At 68.2% G+C, this 19162-nt stretch overlaps 1 protein-coding gene across 7 annotated transcripts in view; it reads right to left on the bottom strand.

Annotated features, from left to right (window-relative positions):
• Positions 1–19162, bottom strand: part of ARNT2 (aryl hydrocarbon receptor nuclear translocator 2) — a 74563-nt gene that overhangs the window by 31578 nt on the left and 23823 nt on the right. For 6 of the 7 annotated variants that reach the window (XM_045824875.1, XM_045824877.1, XM_045824880.1 and 3 more), the window contains exons 3-5: positions 14709–14756; positions 12542–12755; positions 9346–9559 (exon numbers count right to left, since the gene is read on the bottom strand). In XM_045824875.1, coding sequence (XP_045680831.1) covers positions 9346–9559; positions 12542–12755; positions 14709–14756 — 476 coding nt within the window. The remainder of the gene's footprint in view (positions 1–9345; positions 9560–12541; positions 12756–14708; positions 14757–19162) is intronic. The other variant, XM_045824876.1, reaches the window with a different exon arrangement.

Raw genomic sequence — 19162 nt, 5'->3', positions numbered from 1 at the left:
TGGAACACCCAGGGGGCGGGACCTGTGGGGACCCTGGCAGCGAAGGGACCCCAGGGTCCCCGACATCACTGCCACTAGCTCGGACGGCCTGCCCGGCTTCCGAGACCGTGAGCTCCGTGGGCACAGCCAGCCCCGGCCTGAGCTTCTCCGTGTCCCCTGGGCCAGGGCGCCCCCCACAGAGCGGAGCCCAGCGGCTCTCTCTGCCCGGGGTCGGTCACAGCCCCCTGACGTGCAGGGTCCACGGTCACGACGGCTTGGGGGCCGAATTGGAACCCTCATGGGCTCCCACGGGAGTCTCTTCCCCCATTTCCTACAGGGTCCCTGGGGATTTCGGGCTCCTCTCTCCAGGAGCACCCCCACCCGGCCCCCAGGGAGCAGGGTGTCTTCCGTGGGCGGCAGGGACCCGGAGCAGCTCCCGGAAGCCGACCTCCCGGCACCTTCCCAACGAGCCGGAGGAGGCGGCACACGGGTCCTCCACTGGTGACCTGGGCCCGATCGACAAACACGTGTCTCCCTGTTCTGCACGACCGTCCGGCCTGGTGCCGTCGGAGCGCGACAGGCTCCGAGTGTCCCGTGTACGCACCAGGAACACTGGCCCTGGGGTCTGGCAGGGGCTCTGTGGAGGGGACACGCGGTTCGGCGGCAGCAGCTGAGGGGCTGTCCAAAGCCCCCACCAGGACCACAGGCGGGCCAGGGTCCCCCATCTCTCCTGCGATGCCCCCCCCCCCGCTCCAGCCAGGAGGGCTGGTGGGCGCCTGGTGGCCTCAGACAGCGAGGACCCCAGAGGCAGCCCAGCCACCCTGGGGCGAGGGTAAGCCCCACGGAGCAACAGGGTTTTTTTTTCCTCTTTCCAAGAGGGTGCTGTCAGAAGGGTGTGTGGAGGCCCCCACAAACCTGGCGGCTGTAGGTAGGGGAGTGAGAACCCGTCACCTCCGTCAGACAGAAACGTCCGGTGCGGACAGCAGGCTCATGGGCGGGGGGAGAGCCTGGACACTGCCCCCCCCAACCGTCCAACCCGCCCGACTGGGGCCGGAGGAGGCGTCTGGACGACGTGCAGACCAGGCCCCCAGCAGAGAGAGAGAGAGAGAGCCGCAGGGGCGGGCGCCCCAGGCCAAGCCGTCCAGCCTGGCGCGGGGCAGTGGTCAGAGGGGGGGCCTGGGAGCAGGCCGACGTCCGGTCCAGCTTCACTCGGGAGGACACAGCGGGTCAGGGGGCTGGGCAGGGCCCCGGCCAGGGGCTCGGACCTGAGAGGACGTGGGCAGACGCACCCAGGTGCTCGCGCCCGCAGGGCTGCCCCCCAAGGCCTCCCCTGGAGGCAGGGGCACCGGACTCTGCGAGCTGCTGACCGGCAGCCCCCCCGCCGGCCCCTGGCGCTGTCGGCAGGGGTCCTGAGCGTGCCGGCGAAGGTCCTCGCTGCCCCACGGCGGCCTGGGGGGGAACTCTCGTGACGTGTGTTTTCAGACTCAGGCTGCAGAGGCAGAAGCGCGTGAGGCCAGCGTCCCCGAGAACGCCGCCGGTCCCTGACGTGCAGGGCACGAGGGCCCCCAGCCCCGGGGACGGGGAGAGACCCTGGCGGCGGGCGGTGCCGGTCTGCCACCGAAAAACACATGTCGGGGAGAAAGGACCGCCGGCGACGGCGTCGCGCCCACGCAGTGAACGGGGCTCCTGGCCGCACTGCCCCCAGGGGCCAGGGGCAGGGCTGAGGGGACCGCCCCTCCTCCACACGGGAACGCGAGGGGCTCCCCTGACCCACGGAGGTGGCAGCGGGGGTTGGGGTCAGGGCTCGGTCTGACGGCCGGAGAATCACGGACTAAACCAGAGGCCCCCGGGGCCCCCCGAGGTGGGCTGGCCGGGGGCGCTGGGCAGACACCCAGCAGGAGCCTTCCCTCCAAACGGCCTGGGTTGCCCGTGGACCCTGTGCCTCCCGCCCCGCCATCGGGGAGGGTGCGAGGGAGAAGCTGACATGGAAGGAGGGGGCGGCCCCACGCTGCCCAGGGCGACGGAGACAACCACCTCCAGTGACCAGTGACCAGGCCGAGGCTGGGACCCCTGCAGAGAAGCCGAGGACGCGGGTGGCGGGTTGCACCACCTCCTCGCCCCCCCGCCCCCCGGGGGCCGGGCCCCGCGGCTCCCCGAGACCCCCTGCAGCACCCGCATCCCAAACGTGGCCCGGGCTCTGCTCTTCGTTGAAGAGTCGTCACCCCCACGGTGCCCCCCCCTGCGGCCGGCACCTCTGGTGCTGTTTCATCTGCGGGCGAAAGTACAAACTCTCCATCCTGTTTAGAACGGGCTGGAGTGTGACTTGCAGAAACACATTCCTCCCCGGGCGTCACGCTGCAAGAACGCCAGCAATGCAGGCGGGAGGGCGCGGGTCCCAGCGGTAACCGAAGAGCCCTCCTCCTCCTCCTCCTCCCCCTCCTCCTCCTCGGGCCGCCTGGCGGGTGGAGCGGGGCCAGGCGGACGGGGAGTTCAAGGAGGCGATCTGAGGCCATGCCTCGCCTCGCCTGCAAGTGGGAAATGGGTGATCCGAGAACACAAAGGCCACGGGAGTCCTCTGCACCCACGCAGAGAAGCAGTGGAAGGGGCTTGAGTCGCTCAGAATTCGGGGGGCAGGGGGGCTGCTGCTGCAGAGGGAGCCGTGCGTCCAGGGTGGGAGGGAGGTGAACGGGGGCCGTCCCGTGGGCCGACAGACACACGGCAATGGCTGCCTGGGAAAGACGCGAGGGGGCCCCTCAGAGAAGCCTCTAGAACTGCAAGCCGGAGGGAGCCCGAGGAGTCGGGGGGCAAGGGGGACGCGGCCCACGGTCTGGACACACCCAGGGGCACAGCTCTGGGGCACCTGGACGCACCACAGCCGCCCCGGCCCCGGGAATACGCGGGGCAGGGGGCTGGTTCGGGGTCAGACGTGCGGTGGGGGCCGCGGGTGGTGCCGTCCCCGCCGCCTGAGGTGCCTCGCCCAGGCACACGGCCGCCACGGAGTACGCACGCGCGCGTGTGTGTGTGCGTGTGCCTGTGTGTGCGCAGACTCCCAGCCCCACCACACGAGGCCGGCTGTGCCGCTCAGCACAGTGGCCCGAGGGGGACTCCCACTAAGCACAAAAAGGTCACGTCAGAGGGGTCACAGCCGGTCGGCCCCAAGGACGCTCGCCAAGGAGCCACGCACCCGCCTCCCAGGCGTGACCCCGGGGGGGGGGTCGGCCTGGGTCGCCTCTGAGGTCCCCACGGCGTGAGCTCTCTAGGTCCTCAGAGGGCGCCCACGCCAGGCTGAGGCGTGACACCGTGAGTAGCTCCCGGGAGGGGGACGCAGGCCGGGACCAGAAGCAGGGGAAGCAGGACCCAGCATCAGAGTGCCGGCCCAGCGAGGGGCCACGGGCCAGGCTGCGGGCTGCCGTCAGCGAATCCCCAGAAACGAAGGAAGAAACCGGGCGCGTGCTCCGCGGCGCTGGCTCCTGCCGAGAGAGCCGTAAACAGGCCAGGCCGGCGCTGGCAGGCACGCTCTCCGGGCCCTCCGGCCTGAGTCAGGGCATTTTGGAAAGAACTGCGTCTCTCTATCTTTTTTTTTTTTTTAAGTGAAACTAAAGGAAACTATTTTAATGTTCCTGATCATGCTGATGTTTTTGCCACCGAGTTATTTTTAACCGGAGCATTACAAAACAGGGCCCTCATGTGAGAATATTCCTGAAACCCAGATCGCAGCGGCAGGAAGCGATGAGTCCGCTGGTCTTTGGAAATGTTCTAAAGTAAATCTGAGTAATTAGTATCTGCCTAAAAACAACACTACCAGTTTATTTTTGCTACAGTTGCTTTTTATAGACGCAGGGGGAGAAAAGGACTCTTTGCCTAACTCAGCCCCTCGGGCACCACAGTGAAGACAAAGGACGAGGAAAGCAAGGCTTGCAGAAAGCGTTCCCTGCCGGGGCAGCTGCCCGTGTGGCAACTGTGTTGCTCCCTCGTTACAGCTTGAACATTGTTTCTTCTTCACGTTGATCTTGCAGGAATTTCTCCGAGGGCTAAACAGGGCAGGCGGGGACTGCGTGGGGAGGCAGCCCTGCTCCCCCTCTGGGTCACAGGGGGGCCGCTTTCAGAAACGCGGACCCCTGGGCTCGGCCGCCCCCTGGTAGAACGCAGAGAACATGCCGACGGCCGGCATCGGCAGCTTCTGAAGATCCGGTACCGTGCCAAGGGGCTCTGCGCTCTCTCAGGGACTCGGCTCTTACACATGTACTGATCTTACACTTAACATTTTTTAAAGGCAGGGAGGGGGGACGACTCGCAATTACATAAGCTTCACGCCCCACCAGACCTGGGGGGGGCTGGGAATTTCGCAAACTCACTGACAAAGCTGCTGTGTTTGACGAGCTGCTCGGAAGTCCCCGCTTTCGAACAAAGGATGTGACGTGGACACGAGAACTCCGACAACAGGTCTTCGGGAGGTGCTGTTCCGTGTGTCCAAGACACACTCCCGTGGCTCCTCTACGTGGACACGCCCACGTGGTGGAGGTACACCAGGAGTCGGGGTTCTCCGGTGCGACACCTCGGACGGGACGGACACCGGGCACACGGACTGACGGGCGCGCACTGGCTCCCGCGGTCAGCGCGGACTCGTCACTCTCGGGCAAGGCCGTCCTCCGCCCGGGGCCCTGCTCCCAGCTTCTCGGCCGCATGCGGGTCCCGGCTCAGCAGCGGCTCCGCCGGGCAGAGGCTGCGGGGCCCCCTCCGCTCACCCACGTCTGGCGTGGCCAGAGAAGCGTGTTGCACGCACACACACACCCAGGGCCTCGTCTGAGGGGGGGAGGGAGGCTCGCTCTCCAGCCCACGGGGGAGTCCTCCTGGTCGAGCACAGACTCTGAGAACAGAGGGGGCACTGTCGTGGCCGCCTCCCGGCCCCTATGAGCCCCCCGAGGAGGAGGCTGCCTGCTCCCCAGCTACTTCTCTCGCAGAAGAGCAGCCGCACGGATGGAACGCCCGTCACTCACAGCCACGGCTGGGCATGGCCCCTCGGGCCTGGCCGAGCCCGGGCACGCTGTGGCTGCGGGTCCTTCCCCCGGCCAGCTGCGGCTCTGGGCCTCACGGGCCCCGCCCTCCCTCGCACGTAGGGGGCCGGGGCGGGACGAGAAAGGATCGGGGTTCCTGCCCTGGCTTCAGGGCCCAGCCGTGCAGGGAGCCTCGGGAAATGTGGGCCCGGTGGGCAGCCCCAGTCCTGCCTCTGGAAGCTGGTCCAGTGCCCTGAAGCCCAGCAGGGCCAGGCCCACGCTGGCCAGGTCCCCGTCACCACAAAAAAAAAAAAAATGCAAGCCTTCCCTTGGGGACAGCACCCAAACCCCAGGACACACCCTGGAGGGGGAGGAAGGGAAAGAAGGTGGCGCAAGGTGAACAGTGGACAAACCCGCCACCTGTACCGACGTTTAACCCCACCTTTCAAGGACTGAAGAGTGAGTGAACTCTTCACAATTCCCAAACACAACTGTTAACGGTGTTCCACGTCATCTCGGGCTCCAGCACAGTTCTGGGGGAGGGGGGGCATGGGGCTGTCTGCATTCACACGGGGGGGAAACTGAGGCCGGGGGGAGGTCAAGTCATTGACCCAACGTAGAGAAGGTCACGAAGTGTAACTGTCACGGGGTGCCTCTGCCCCTGAGAGCAGGGACACACACACACACACACACACACACACACACACACACACACACAGCTGCTGGGAGCCCCTCTCCTTGCAGAGCAGCCGGCCCCCCTGCCGGCATCCACCACCGCGAGGGCGAGAACACCGCTCCGGCCCCTTTATCTGCCGGCACGCCCCAGCGATAACGGGCCCAGCCGCCGGGGCTGCAGACCCCGACACATGCGTGAAATATCTCTCAACGTAAAACGCGAGAGAAGAACAGGAACCGCGTGCGGCCGCGGGAGCGCGCTGGGCACGCCGCAGCGGACGGAGCACCACGAGGCCGGTTGTCTAAATGTTTCTCAAGAGCCGACGCCAGAGAAACATCTGGAATAACAGGGCGACGGAGGCTGCGGTTTCCAGTGGGAGAGTCGGGGCGGAGACGCGGAGAACAGCCAGCCCCCCCCACCTCCCTACCCCCGGCCGTGCAGTCCCACCGTAACGCGCGCTGACCCCCACCTCTGGCAGCCGGCCCCACACCGCATGCCCCCCCCACCCCTGGGTGCCCGAGTGCCCCCTCCACAGGGGCCTGAAGCACGCAAACACGCTCTTCTGGCCACTGAACACTTTTTTACATTTCAAATAACAGTGTCATAGTGGTTGACTCAGATAGACTCATATTTCTTTCTCTCTTTTTTTTTTTGTTTGCCACGTGGACCAGCTACCTAACATGGCGAGCAGTGGACCACCGGGTGCGCCCAGGACCCCAGCCCCTGGCGCTGGCCCAGGGACGGAGCGCGGGCGTCCCAAGGACCCCATGCGTGCGCTGGACGGGCGCGGGCGTCCCTCACGGAGTTCCCCTCGCGACCGACCCTCCTTCTCCAGCCCTGACGCCGCGGGGGGGGCGGGGGGGGGCTGCGCAGTCTGAGGATCCACCTCCCCCGCCAGGGACCGGTCCTCTGCCTGACGTTCTCGGCCGAAGGGCTCTGCCGCTCGGCTGTGGCTGAGCCGGAGACGCCTTCGTCCTCGGGCCCTTGAGCGAAGCGTGAGGCGGGAGGCCCAGCTGCCTGGGGTGGGCTGGGACGCGACGGTGGCCACGGTCAGCTCCCTCCCTGACGTGCACGCTGGCGGCCCCCCGTGGCGTCAGGCACCCTCCCGGGTGTCCGTGTTAGGTGGGTCCCCGCCGGGTGACGGTGTGGGGCGCGCCCCGGTCCTCGCCGTCCTCCTGCTCCGCCGCGGGGGGCGCTGCCCGGGGACCCTGCACGCCTCCTGCCGAGTCTGCGGCGATGTGCGGACCGAGGTCCGAGGGCCACCGCGCCTCCCCCGTCCCGGGCGGCCTGAGCCCTGGGCAGTGGCCTGCAGACAGGCTCCTCCTGTTGCCCCCCCCCGACGGCCTGGACGCAGACCGAGAGCTGGGCAGACGCAGGCCGGACAGCCGTGTCCTGGGACCAACGCCACCCCTCGGAGCCAGTCCCCGCACAGAGGGCGCCCCCACCACAACGAGCTAAATCCTTGGCTTGGGGGCCTCTCTGATGGACAGGTGCACGCAGGTGCCCTGCAGGTCCTGGGGGACAGGCCTGGGATGGGCCCGGGGTGCGGTGCTGCTCAGACGCGGGAGCCTGCAGAGCACACCTGCCCAGCGTCACCAGGGCAGGACAGACACACGCCTGCCTTCCCTCCCACAGCCGACACGGGACCGCACAGAACCGCGTCGGCCCATCTTCGTGAGGAGGAGAGTTAAGCTCAGACATCAAAGGGCCTGACGTGCTCCGAGCTGCAGAGGCCTCGGTCCGGGGGGACCGGATTCCTGGGACCCCTGGTCCTCAAACTCCAGAACGACCCAGAGGGCGGGCGGGCACACACGCAGATCCCCGGGCCCCCGGAGCTCTGCCCCGGTGGGTCTGGGGTGCAGCCGGGAGCTTGCCCCCACAGCGAGCCGACAAGTGAGGTTCGCGCAGACGGTCCAGGGACCACCCTTGGAGGGCTGCTGGCTCCCACAGGACCCTGGGGACCCCCGGGGTGTCCACCTTCAGGCTCGGAGCTGTGGGCCCGAGAGGGGGGTGACGGCTGTGTCTGTGCCTGACTGGGGCGAGTCTCGCCACCGCTTTCTGGGCTGCAAGGGACCGTGCCCGGGCACAGGAGGGCTCCGGAGACCCTCGTCCCACAACCAGAAGCTTCAGGTCATCCCCGGGGGGTTTTAGGGCAGGTTTTTATCGCATCTTTTCACCGTGCGCGGTGTTACCGCGGGTTTCCACTGCACTCGGGCTGGTCACGAAGCCCTGCTCTCCGCGCAGCGAGGCCCCGAGGCCCGTGGGAGAGTGAGGCACGCTGCCCAGACCGGCTGTGCGTGCCCGGAGGGCCCTGCCCCGTGCCAGCGGCTCCCAGGGGCCCTGTCCTCTCTGCCGCCCCAGGCCCACGGGCCCACTGCCCCGGCCCACCCTGCTCCCACGAGAGGAGCCCGGCGGCTCACCGCTCCCGGTCTCCTCCCCCTGCCCCAGCTCTGCCGCCGTGGCCACCGTCCAGGGCCCAGGCCAACGGCGACACCTCTCTCCAAACGTGGGCCGCACGGCCTTCTGAGTCCATGCCAGACGCACGGAGGCCTCCCACGGACGGAAGTGCCCACCCAGCCCCGGGGAGCTGCTGAGCTAAGCCCTTGGCCGGAGCCCGGCCAGCCCCTGACCACCACGTCCCGGCCATCCGCCCCAGCTGGGCCCCCGACGGAGCGCCAGAGAGCCACATCCTGTGGGCGAACACAGGCCGCGGGGCCCGGCCGCCCGCGCCGGGGGGACCTAACCTCCCTGCAGACGCCGGGCTCTGGCGGGCGGGGCCCCCGGGGCTCCCGCGTGGGCTGCTGGACGCGGCCGCGGGCACGTCTCCCGGACCCGTTTCGGCCGCACTGCTGGACGCCCACGTGGCGCTCGGGGTCCGGCCGGGTCCCCCCCTCGGGAGACTCAGGGACGAGACACCCACACCCGGTCCCCGCGCCTTCCCGTCTCCCCTCCTCCTGCCAGTCGCGCCGACACAGAGGAAAGCGCCGTGACGCACGGTGCGGACGCAGCGGCTCCTCTGCCACGCCGGGCCGCAGCCGACTCGGTCCCCCCGTCGGGGTGCCGGGCGGGGTGTGCCCCGCCCCCGTCCGTGCATGGGAACCCTCACGCCCAGGACCCCAGGGCGGGGCTGTGGGGGGGCGACGCAGGCTGATGAACGCCGTGCCCCCACGTTCACCAGCCCCGTGTGTGCTTGCTTCCTCCCGCCCCTCACAGGCGTGCGGGCGCTGCGTTCCCGACCCGCTTCCCCCCGCGGGCAGAGCCCCGCGGTCTCTGCCGCGCAGTCCTGCACGCGGCAGGTTTGTTCCGTAGAACATGCGTGTCGTCACAGCAGAACTGACCGCATTTAAAAGTCTCCAAAGGGGAACTTCATCTTAGGCAGCTGAGGCCGGGGCAGTACACGCCCCTGAGCGGGGTCACCAACAGTGAGGCGCCAACCTCGCTCATTACAGAGCATGTGGCTCTGGCTACTGTGTCAACAGCGCCTTCTTGTGGCAGCATCTCTAATTGCAGGCAAAATGCAGAGGCGTGAAAGCATCACATTGAAAATGAATTTTCATGGGATAGGATCCCCGAAGCCAACTCAAATACCCACTCACCTCGAGGCAGCTCCTTCCGACCTGCGGCCTCCTGATCTGTTTGCTGAAAGAAATCTGCCTGGAGGGTCAAACGGCGCCCCCCAGAGGGAGCCGCACTGACCTGTCATGGAGTTCTCGGAGGTGCACAGCTGCTCCCTCAGCTTCTCCACGTCGTCGGGGTGCACCTGCTCGTACAGGGTGCTCCCGAACCACTCCGACTGCGGCTGGTTCAGCACGGGGGTGACCGAGTCGGACACGTAAATCACACGCCCTGTCTCGGCCGCCACCACGAACAGGAACCCGTCGGCCGCCTCCAGGATGAGATGCTTCAGCTCCTGCAAAGACAAGACCGTCGCTGGGAGAAAGCACCGGCCCACCCCGGCCCGGCCCGGCGGGTTCCGTTTTCTCGTTGGCAACCTTCACCTTTCCTTCCGACACCTGCGGTGATACACTCGTAGTTTTGGAGAGTTTGATCTCTCTTTTTTATTGCAAAATGGAATTTTTAAAAGGCACAGAGCTTGTACCAGCCCTAAGATGTGGCTACGGTCAACACTGCTGGCCCTGCCTTAACTAGCCCCCCCACCCCGCGGGGAGAGAGGAGAGGCCCGCTCAGGGGGCTGAGAGGACAAGGAGTGGTCGCCAGAGGCGTGCGAATGGTCTCACCCACCTACCCCACCGGCGGCCGTGTGGCTGGGGCAGAAGGAGGAAGTGGGGGGAGGGAAAGAGAACGGGAGAGTGAGAGGACCCTCGGAGAGGGGACTGCGTGACTCCCCGCCCACCGTGGGCCTCGCTCGCAGCCGGGGCACCCTGTCCCCTCGCTTCCTGGACTTTCCGAGCAGAGTGCTGGCCCCGGGCGTAAGAGCATCACCTTACGTCTACCCGCCTGTCAAACCTCCAGAACAGCTTGAGAGCCGACACCTCGACAGACTCCCAGCGTGACCCCAGGGGGTGGCAGGGCGTGCGGCACCGTGCAGGTCGCCTCGCGGCGAGGACGGGGGCCTGCGCCCCAGTCCTGGAGCCGCGCCGACTGCCCGGGCTCAGGGCTGGCGGCAGAGGCAGGAGGGAAGCTGCGTGGGGTCAGGGGAGGGGCGGCAGGAAGCCGCGCCGGCAGCCCGAGAGGCGCGTGGAAGGGGCAGCGTCGGGCTGGTGAGCGGGAGGCGTCTTTTCTCTGCGGCGCTGAAGGCGGCCCAGGCGCCGCTGCCCACCGCGTCGCCCCCACGTCCCGCCCAGGAGCCCTCTGCCGCTGCTGACGTGGACTCTGCACCTGCCGGCGTCGGGAGCTAGCTCCGCCACGCGCAGGTGAGCCCCCAGGTGCGCCTCCCATCGCCTGGCACCCGCTCGGGCCCCAGAGGACACAGCACAGCCGTCCTTCTGGGCCGGGGGGCTGGCAGTCGCCCGCGGTGGGAACCCTCTGCCCCGGGGTCACCGTGTGTGTGTGTGTGTGTGTGTGTGTGTGTGCGCACAGGCCTCTGCCACACGGGGGAAGGGCCCGCTGCACGAGGCCCGGCCCTTCCTCCTTCCCGACGATCGGAAACCACGGACCGGCTGGTGAGCGGATCCGGTGGGGGGAGGGGGGGCTGTGTGAGGGTCACGGAGCCGGGGACTGGGCCAGAATTCTGCCACCCCCGCCTGGGAAACGGGGGCGGAAGTGGGCTTCTGAGGAAGGGCCCGGTTCCCCCGCTCCCCTTGCTCTGCACTTCTGCTCCCGAGACGCTGACTCGGTGGGGAGGCCCCGTCAGGTCAGCGTGTCTATTTCCGGCGCCGGGCAGCCCCGCCCCACAGGAAGGGCTGTGGGGGGGGGGGCCGCGCCTGCCGGCGGAGGCGGCGGTGGCAGCCGGTGACCTCACGTCTTTGGCGCCGCCCCGATGGCTGGACTGTGGGAACGGCTTCGGGGGCAGAGCCCCGCACCCGCCCAGCTCCTGCCTCCTGGGAGCACGCCGCCCACCGCCAGGGTCCTGTGCCCGGACACCGGAACCAGCCTGGCCTGCCTTCTCGGTGGACCCGACGGCGAGGCAGACGGCTCGGACTTGGGAGGAAGAGACGCCCGGCTCTGGGCCCATCCCCGTGCAGCTGCACTGTGGGGGGGGGGCCCTGCCTTCACCTCCTGAGCTTGTGTCTGCACCCTTCCCCCCCCCCGCCCCCCGCAGGGAGCATTGGGGTGAGGTTAGGCGAGATCTCGTGTGTCAGGGACACAGGACGTGCTCGGCCCATGAGGCCCTTGTTCTCGAAAAACGCGCCGGGTCACTGAGCGAGAAACTCGACGGGGTGGGGGGGGCCCCACCTCGCCTGCACGGCCGCCTTCTCTCTACACCCCGCCTTCGTCGTCCGCACCCCTCTCAGGCCAGGGGGAGGCGAACTCCCGAAACGGACCCAGCGGGGCTTTTGCAAGAATTAAAGACACGGAGAGAAAGGCTTCCTGCCCGCCCCCGCGGGGAGCCGGCGCACACCAGGTCTCTGCCGGGCGGCCCGCCCACCCACTCCTCCCGCTCCCCACACTCGGAGCTTCCTCCTCCCGCCGCTGTCCTCGCCGTCGCCACAGACGCCCCCGTCCGCCAGCCCCCACGCCCCCACCCCCGGCCTCCCGGCCACTCCACTCCGAGGCGCGCTCCTGAGGGACCCCCGGGGGCCACTGGGACGAGGAAAACCGAGAACACCGGCCACATGACGGCACGGGCGGGGGCCGGGGGGACACGTGTCTCCACGTCCTGCGTGCTCGCTCTGACCCTCACCCCTGGGCCGTGAACAGACCCCAGGCAGCCGCCGAGTGCACCGCCCGCCCCCACACCCCCGCCGCCCCCACTCCTGCCCCACGCGCCCGCTCACGGTCCTCCTCGGGCCCCACCCCTCGGGCCTGTCCTTCCACACACACTCAGGGGCTCCGTCCCAGCCGCCCACGCTGCCTCTCCCGCAGGGCATGCCCCCTGGGAACCCCTGGCCACCTCTGCTCCTCCACTCTGGCCACAGCCGGAACGAAACAGGGATGAGGGACAGCGGCTGCTTCCCGGGCCCGGGTAAGGGGTGAGGGGTGAGGGGTGAGGGGCGAAGGGCCCGGCGCACGGAAAGCTCTGCTCCGACCGGGCCTCCCGGAGAAAGGCCCGCCGAGGGCCAGCCACAGCGACCCCTGCCGCCGCTGGAGCGGTGGGGCTGCCCCCAACACCACCCCCCGCCCGGCCCTCAGAGCGGCGCGAGGCTGGCTGGCTTCTCCCTGGGTCCGCGCGGCGGGCGCCTCGCTCGGATGCCGGCCGGCGTTTGCGGGACGCCGCGTTCGCTGCCCGGGAGACGGGACCCCCCGGGGCGGCGGCGAGGCCGGGCCGCACCTGCTCGGTGAGGAAGGAGGGCTTGTAGGCGCCGTCCGTGGACTTGTTGCCGGTGCCCCGCATGGACTTCATGTGCGACACCGCCATGCGCAGGATGGTCAGCTTGTCGGGCTTGCGGGCCAGCGCACTGCAGGTGGGCACCATGTCCGACAGCTCCGTGATGTACTGGGTCATCTTGTTCCGCCGGCGCCGCTCGATCTCACTGTGGTTCTCTCTTCCCGGGAGCAGGCGGGCAGGGGCCGGGGGGAGGGGGGGAGAAAGAGAAGCGTCAGGCGGGGGTTAGGGCTCCTGGGACGGAGCGGCACGGCGGTGACGCCCGGTGACCGGGGAGCAGGACCGCCCGCTCCTGACGGCTGGGCGCTCGGGGCGCACCCTGGCTGGCGGCCTGGCTCCCCGACACCCGAGGGGGCTCCGGCCTCTGGGTTGGGGGCGGGGTGTGGGCTTCTGCAGGTGCCTCTGTCTCGTCTCCCAATGTCCTGGAATCGTCCCCCAGGAGCCCGGGGACTTTGTGACAAGCACCAAGAACTGACACCCCTCCCCTGGACAGCAGCCACAGCCACCGGCAAAGCCCACGGGGTGGGGGGCAGCCTCAGACACGCCCCCCAACTCGGAGCAGCTCCGAGCGCCCCCGGACGGGTGGGCCTTCGGCTACCCGACGGGACACAGACTCCACGACGGGAAGCCTGTCTGTCTTCCTGTCTTATCTCCAGCGTGTGGGGGGAGACCGAGGCTGGGGCCTCATCTCCGACGGTGGGTCCACGGTGAGTCGACGGCCCCGACCCCAGGGCTCCTCGGTCCCCCTGCCAGGGGTTTCTGTCACGGACACGGACCTTCCACGTCGCACAAACTGACCCCTCACATCCCTGCCCCTTTCTGAGACCCCAGGAGCCGCCGCTTCCTGAGTCACCGCGGCACGGTGCGTTAGTGCGAGGACCGTTCTGACCCTGACACCTGAGGGCACTGCTGCCCCGGGAAAGGGCGGGCCCTGCCGGCACCCGGGGACAAGCCGTGCACACACTGCTGCTGTCACATTCACGTCCTGTTCTGATCAGCAGCGCGAGGGTCGTCGGAGGTCATGTGCCGGCCGTGCTCCGCCCTCCCCCTGCCCTGCCCGTAGCCACAGCAGGAGGGGGAGGGAACGGCCTCGGGGGCCCGGTGTGTACCGGGACGGGTGGTCCGCCGTGGGTGGGAGGCCCCGGGAGGTGCTGGGACTGGCGGGGCGCACGCTCCGTCCAGCTTCAGGGAGCCTGAGCCTCATCCATGACCAAAGGCAGAAGGGACCGCCGGCAAAGATGGCCACTGGGGGACGGGCCAGCCGGGGGTGGCCAGCGGGCCCAGGGCTCCCCCCAGACACCGTTCTTCTAAGAACATCTGAGAAACAACCGAGGCTGTCAACCTGGCCCGTGAGTGTGGCGGCTGGAGGAAGGCGCCTGCCCGTCCGCCGGGGGCCGTGTCTGCGTTCTCCCACAGCCGAGAGCGAGGACCGTGTGGGTGACAGGCGGGGACGGACGTCCAGGCAGCCCTGCCACGGGGGACGTGAGTCCGGAGGGGCGCTTTGCTGAGACCGGTGGGGACGGTCTGCGCCCTCCCTCGGCCCTGCTGGACTTCCCGCTGGGACTCACGGAGCCAGAGAAAGTGTCTGAAAGAAGGGCGAGCCCCCATGGGGCCTGGCCCACCCTCGCCTTCCTGCACAAGGCTCATGGGCCGCTGCCGGCACCTGCCAGCCAGCCCCCCATCTGCGGGCCAGTCCCCTGCACCTGGGCGGCAGCCGCAGTGCTGGGTCCCCGAGCCACACACCTCCTAGGAACCCAGGGTCCAGCTTCAGGCTCCGCACCCGGGTGGAGCGGGGCCACCTGGGTTTCCTACGTTTCTCCTCCTTTTCTGTGGCAGGAAAAGAGGCCTTCTCTCCCCTGGTTACTTTAACTTGAACTCTAGGTCTGTCTTCTATGAAGAAACCCACTGACATGGGCAGTGACTGTTCTGTTACCACCGACGACCCGGGCTGGGCGGTGGCAGGGCTGCTGCCGGTCCCCCGTCACCGGGCCCCGAAGGCGTGGGGGTCGAACGCGCTGTCGGTGACCAGGGGCGCTGAACCCCGAGTGCCGCCCGGTCGGGGGAGGGGTGGCCACGGGCGCCTTTAGGTCTGAGGAATGTGAAGCGAACTCACCTTGAGAATTTGCTGGGACCTTCCCCGTCTTCGTCGTCGAAGTCCATTCTGCAAAGTCAAGGACACGGGTGAGCATCACCCCAGGGAGGAGACTTCACCGGGCACAGGAGCAGCGGGCACGGGGGGGGGGGGGACTGTACTCGGTCCGACGGCTGTCCGCCCGGCCCAGCCCCGGGCGGAGCGGGAACCGGCATCTCCACGGTCACCACACAGGGTCGGGACAGGAAAAGGCCAGAGGACAGGCCTTCGGGGCCTTCGTGCGGGCGGCACCGACGGTCCGGCTGCGGGTGTCTGCTGCTGCGGGACCCTCCCCTCCCCCCATCGTGGGGACACCGCCCCCCCGCACCACCTCCTCCGCTGTGAGCCTTCCTTTCTTACTTCCTCTTGTGACGCGTCAACGCAGTGAAAAAGCTCCGGGGGTGGGGGGGGTGTTGACAACGGGAAGTTTTCGGGGCGATGGAGGGATTCTGAGGAAGACCCCCGGCTGCCGGTGCTCCGCAGGAACCCCGCCGGCCCCAGGGAGCCCCCGAGGAGAGGACACTCGGGGCCGCCCTGCTGTGGGCTCCGGGCCCCAGAGCGTGGACGTGGGGGAGGGACGTGGCCGTGGGGAGCCTCAGCCACTCGACGTGGCCATCTGCTGGTTCAAACTCCCTGAATAAACACTCACGTCCCCACGTTGCTGGGCCTCTCAGTATAAACATAAAACAAAACGTCTTGATAGATATTTGTTTAAATAACATCCCGAACTCTCCTCAAGAATCCAGTCCTCTCTGGAACCCGTGGGGTCACCGCTGAGGAGGTCGGGGGCTTAATTAGTCTGAAGGGCACTCGGGAGCCACGGGAGAGCTGGTGCGGACGGCTCGGCTCCCGGGACACGTGTGGGTGGGGGCGGGGTCCTCGGGAAGGAATGTCTCAGAGCCGCCACCCTGCCCGTCCTGCTCTCCGTGCGGCCGAGGGGCCAGGTGAGGCGCCGTTCCCAGGAAGCCCGAGCAGAGGGGCGGCCCGGCCGCGGGGACCAGGAAGGTCCTGGTCAGCACGGCCCGGAGAGCGGTGTGTGGAGAGGCCGCAGCTGCAGATGCCGGAGCGGCTGGCCTCCCGGGGGGCCTGGTCCCCACCCCTGGTCCCAAGGGTGGGGCTCCGTGGGTCCTGGTGACTTGGGAGAGGCACAGGACGCCCAGGGCGCCAGGAAACGGCCCAGCTGCCCTGCCCAGGAAGAGCCGCTCTGTCCAAGCCCATCCCTCACGAGAGGGGCCGTATTCTCTGCGCTTTGGGGTAGCTGGGGGACACAGGGACCGGGATTAGACAGGGCAAAGGAGCATTTCCTTCTTTAAAATGGGATCATGAGGACCCCCGGCCGGGTGGCTCAGGTGGCTCAGGTGGCTGGAGCGCTGTCCCATACACTGAAAGGCTGCGGGTTCAATCCCCGGCCGGGGCACATGCGGGGAGAAGGGGGGCAGCCGACTGACGTGTCTTTCTCACGTGGACACTTCTCTTTCTCTCGCCCTTCCCCTCTCTCTAAAAACCAATGGACGCGTCCTCAGGTGAGGATTAGAAAACATTTAAACAAGATGGTGTCACGGGTTTGCTCTTGTTTAGTTTGCGTGTGGTGTGGCCGCCGTTCTGGGCCTCAGCCCGCTGGGGGCGCCTGCCAGAGCCCTGACTGCCGCCGCGAGGGCCGCCCCGCTGCTGGGGACGGAAGAAGAAGGGAGAGAGACGCCCGGGAGAGAGGGCGGTCAGGGCCCCGTAGACACCTGCGCGCAGAGACGCGGGCGCAGGAGGAAAAGTGAGGAGAAAAGGCAGGCAGGGTTGAGGACAGCAGACCCGCCACCGGGAGGGGCAGACACGCCCCGACCGCGCGGCTGGGGGCGTCCTCGCACCGGCCGGCAGCTGCAGCGAGTCCCGAATGCGCGACTTGGTAAGTGGGGCAAAGCCACCGCTGCTCTGCACGGCGACTCGGCCGCCACCTCGTCTTTCCGAGAAGTTCAACTCGGGGAGACGCCGCTGGGTTCTGCACAGATGCAGAGCCACACCGCCCCCTGGTGTTCGTACGGGAAGGAGCATCCGCACAGACGCAGAGCCACACCGCCCCCTGGTGTTCGTCCGGGAAGGAGCATCCGCACAGACGCAGAGCCACACCGCCCCCTGGTGTTCATCCGGGAAGGAGCATCCGCACAGACGCAGAGCCACACCGCCCCCTGGTGTTCCTCCGGGAAGGAGCATCCTGGACGGTGAAAACCATCTCGGAGGAGGCCTCTGGAGTCTTCCAAGCTCCAGCGGGTGTGGGTGAGCACTGGGCCGAGCCGCAGAGGACGCGGGAGGCACAGGAGCCTTTCGGGTGCCTTTTCGCTCCGACTGAGAGGAGTGTGGCTCCCACCGGGCACGGCGAGGCAGCGCTACCTCCTAGGCCCGCATAGCCTTCTGGGAGCTTCAGGGCGTCCGACCTCCCGGACGGAGAGGATTCCTGGGCTACGGGACTTCAGTGCTCCAACCGAGGGAGTCCCGGGCCCACCGGAGCAGTTGGCCAACCTCGTTTTCGTAAGGGCAGCTCTGTCCTCTGCCTGGACGGCCACGGAGCAGACAGGCGCGGAAGCGAGAGCCGCACTCCACTGGGACTCCCGTGGGGTCCCAGTGTGGGCCGCGGAAGCGCAGTCGAGCCCAGGGTGTGAGACAGGGACAGTGCCTGGGGCTTCTCGGGGCCTCTGGGGATCTGGGAGCCCGGGTGTGTCCACAAAAAATAAGGGGCCACGAGACGGGGCCTCCCCGAGCCCTGCAGGCAGGACCGCCAGGGCTCACGCTCGCGTCTTCCGCTGTGAAGACTCTGAGTTCATCACCCTTCGTTTCACGCCTTTTATTGCCTCGATGACACTGAAGCGTCTGGGTAACGAGGAGGGAAACCAAAAATAGGACTTCTCAGCGGTGCCCAATCCACTGGGAAGAACTGGGGACACCGAGCGGAAGATGAAAGCGTCTCTGAAACCCGGGCCGCGAGGAACTCGCGTCGCCTCCCTGTCCTGCCCGGCGGACGCCGCCGACGGCCTTCCCTCCGAGCCTGCCGCTCGTGAACGGCGAGGGGTGTGAGTCTCCCTCGCAGGGACTGTGTAACGATAATGCTTCATCGAACGTGAGTCACCAGGCGGAATTCGCTCATGACCTCCGAAGAGGCTGGGCCAAGACACCAGTTCCAGCAAACGCTCTTCCTTCGGAGGGGGGCCGGGCGGGGCCCCCTCGCTGCCAGGGCCCGAGAGCCCAGCGGCCAAGTGAGGCCTCGGCTCACAGCACCGTGCCTTTCGTCTCACCACAGCCCTGCAGCCCTGGCGGGGGACGCGGGCCTAATGGGTTGCAGACAGTTCAGAAATAGTTTTCCTCAGAAGCCCAGCGCTGGACTCCCAGGCAGCGGGAAGGGCCTGCAGCCTCCGCCCTCCCAGGCTGGCCCGGGGGCGGGGACCGCCGCCCAACACTGCCCAGCTCCCCGGAGACCTCCGCAGCACCAAGCGTGGCCCCGTGGACACGGCCACCCTCTGCACCCCATCGCAGAGACCAGGAGGGTGGGGCCCGGGCGGCCGCAGCACCCTGAGGCGGGGCCCCAGTGCTTGCCTTCTCAGCCCCGTCTGCCCTCCGGGGACCACGGAAGCCTCGGGCCCTCCTCTGAGGGCCGCACTGGGGGAGCAACATGCTGTTTTACAGCCCGAACTGTGATGCTGAACCTGAACGTGCTTTTCCCTCCAAACCCACCCCATTCCCGTCTCCACACATAGCAGCCCCCGCCCCGAGCACCCACCCAGCAGGCCTCGGACCCCACGAGTGTCTTCTGCTGTCACAGCGGGGTGGGGGGCGGGCTGTGCTATCAGAAATGGCATTCATAGGACAAACCGATCCCACTTCAAAAGAAACACTGTGCACCAGATATTTCATTGAAAGTAAAACTGACTCGGTGAGGGGGTGGGGCCGGGCCGTCCATCCGCGGAGCCTGCAGACGGACCTCGGCTGCGTCTTCCCCGCGGGGCCTCCTGTCCGACGTGGAGCCTGAGACAGGACACGCTCGCTCGGGCAGACGCGCCCTGGGCTCCGTCAGCTCAAGAGGGAGGGTCTTCCTGGCCCTGCGGGGACCCCCTGCACTGCTGGCATCACCCGCAGGGCGGCGCACCCTGCGAGCCGCCCCGCTGTGGGTGCCCGTGTGCTGAAAGGGACGGTGCCCGCACACTGCCCACCCAAGACCGGCCGCCCGAGGGAAGGGCAGCGGGCAGCAGGGGGCTCTTGCGGCTGACTCGGCTGGCGCTCAGGAGCTGGACGGGTGGGAGCAGCCCCTCCCTCGGAGAGACGGCCTGAGCGGGGCCCAGGGTCACGGGCCTCGTGCTCCCCACGAGGAGAAGCCCGCAGGAGCGCCCAGCAGGGTGCTGGAGCCCAAAACGCTTAGAGGCCGATCATGTGCACGGTTGGCGACCTCGAGAACACGG

This window comes from Phyllostomus hastatus, unplaced genomic scaffold, assembly GCF_019186645.2.
Source record: "Phyllostomus hastatus isolate PE091 unplaced genomic scaffold, TTU_PhHast_1.1 phas_scaffold_555, whole genome shotgun sequence".
Lineage (NCBI taxonomy): Eukaryota > Metazoa > Chordata > Mammalia > Chiroptera > Phyllostomidae > Phyllostomus > Phyllostomus hastatus.
This window is presented reverse-complemented; position numbering and strand designations above follow the sequence as displayed.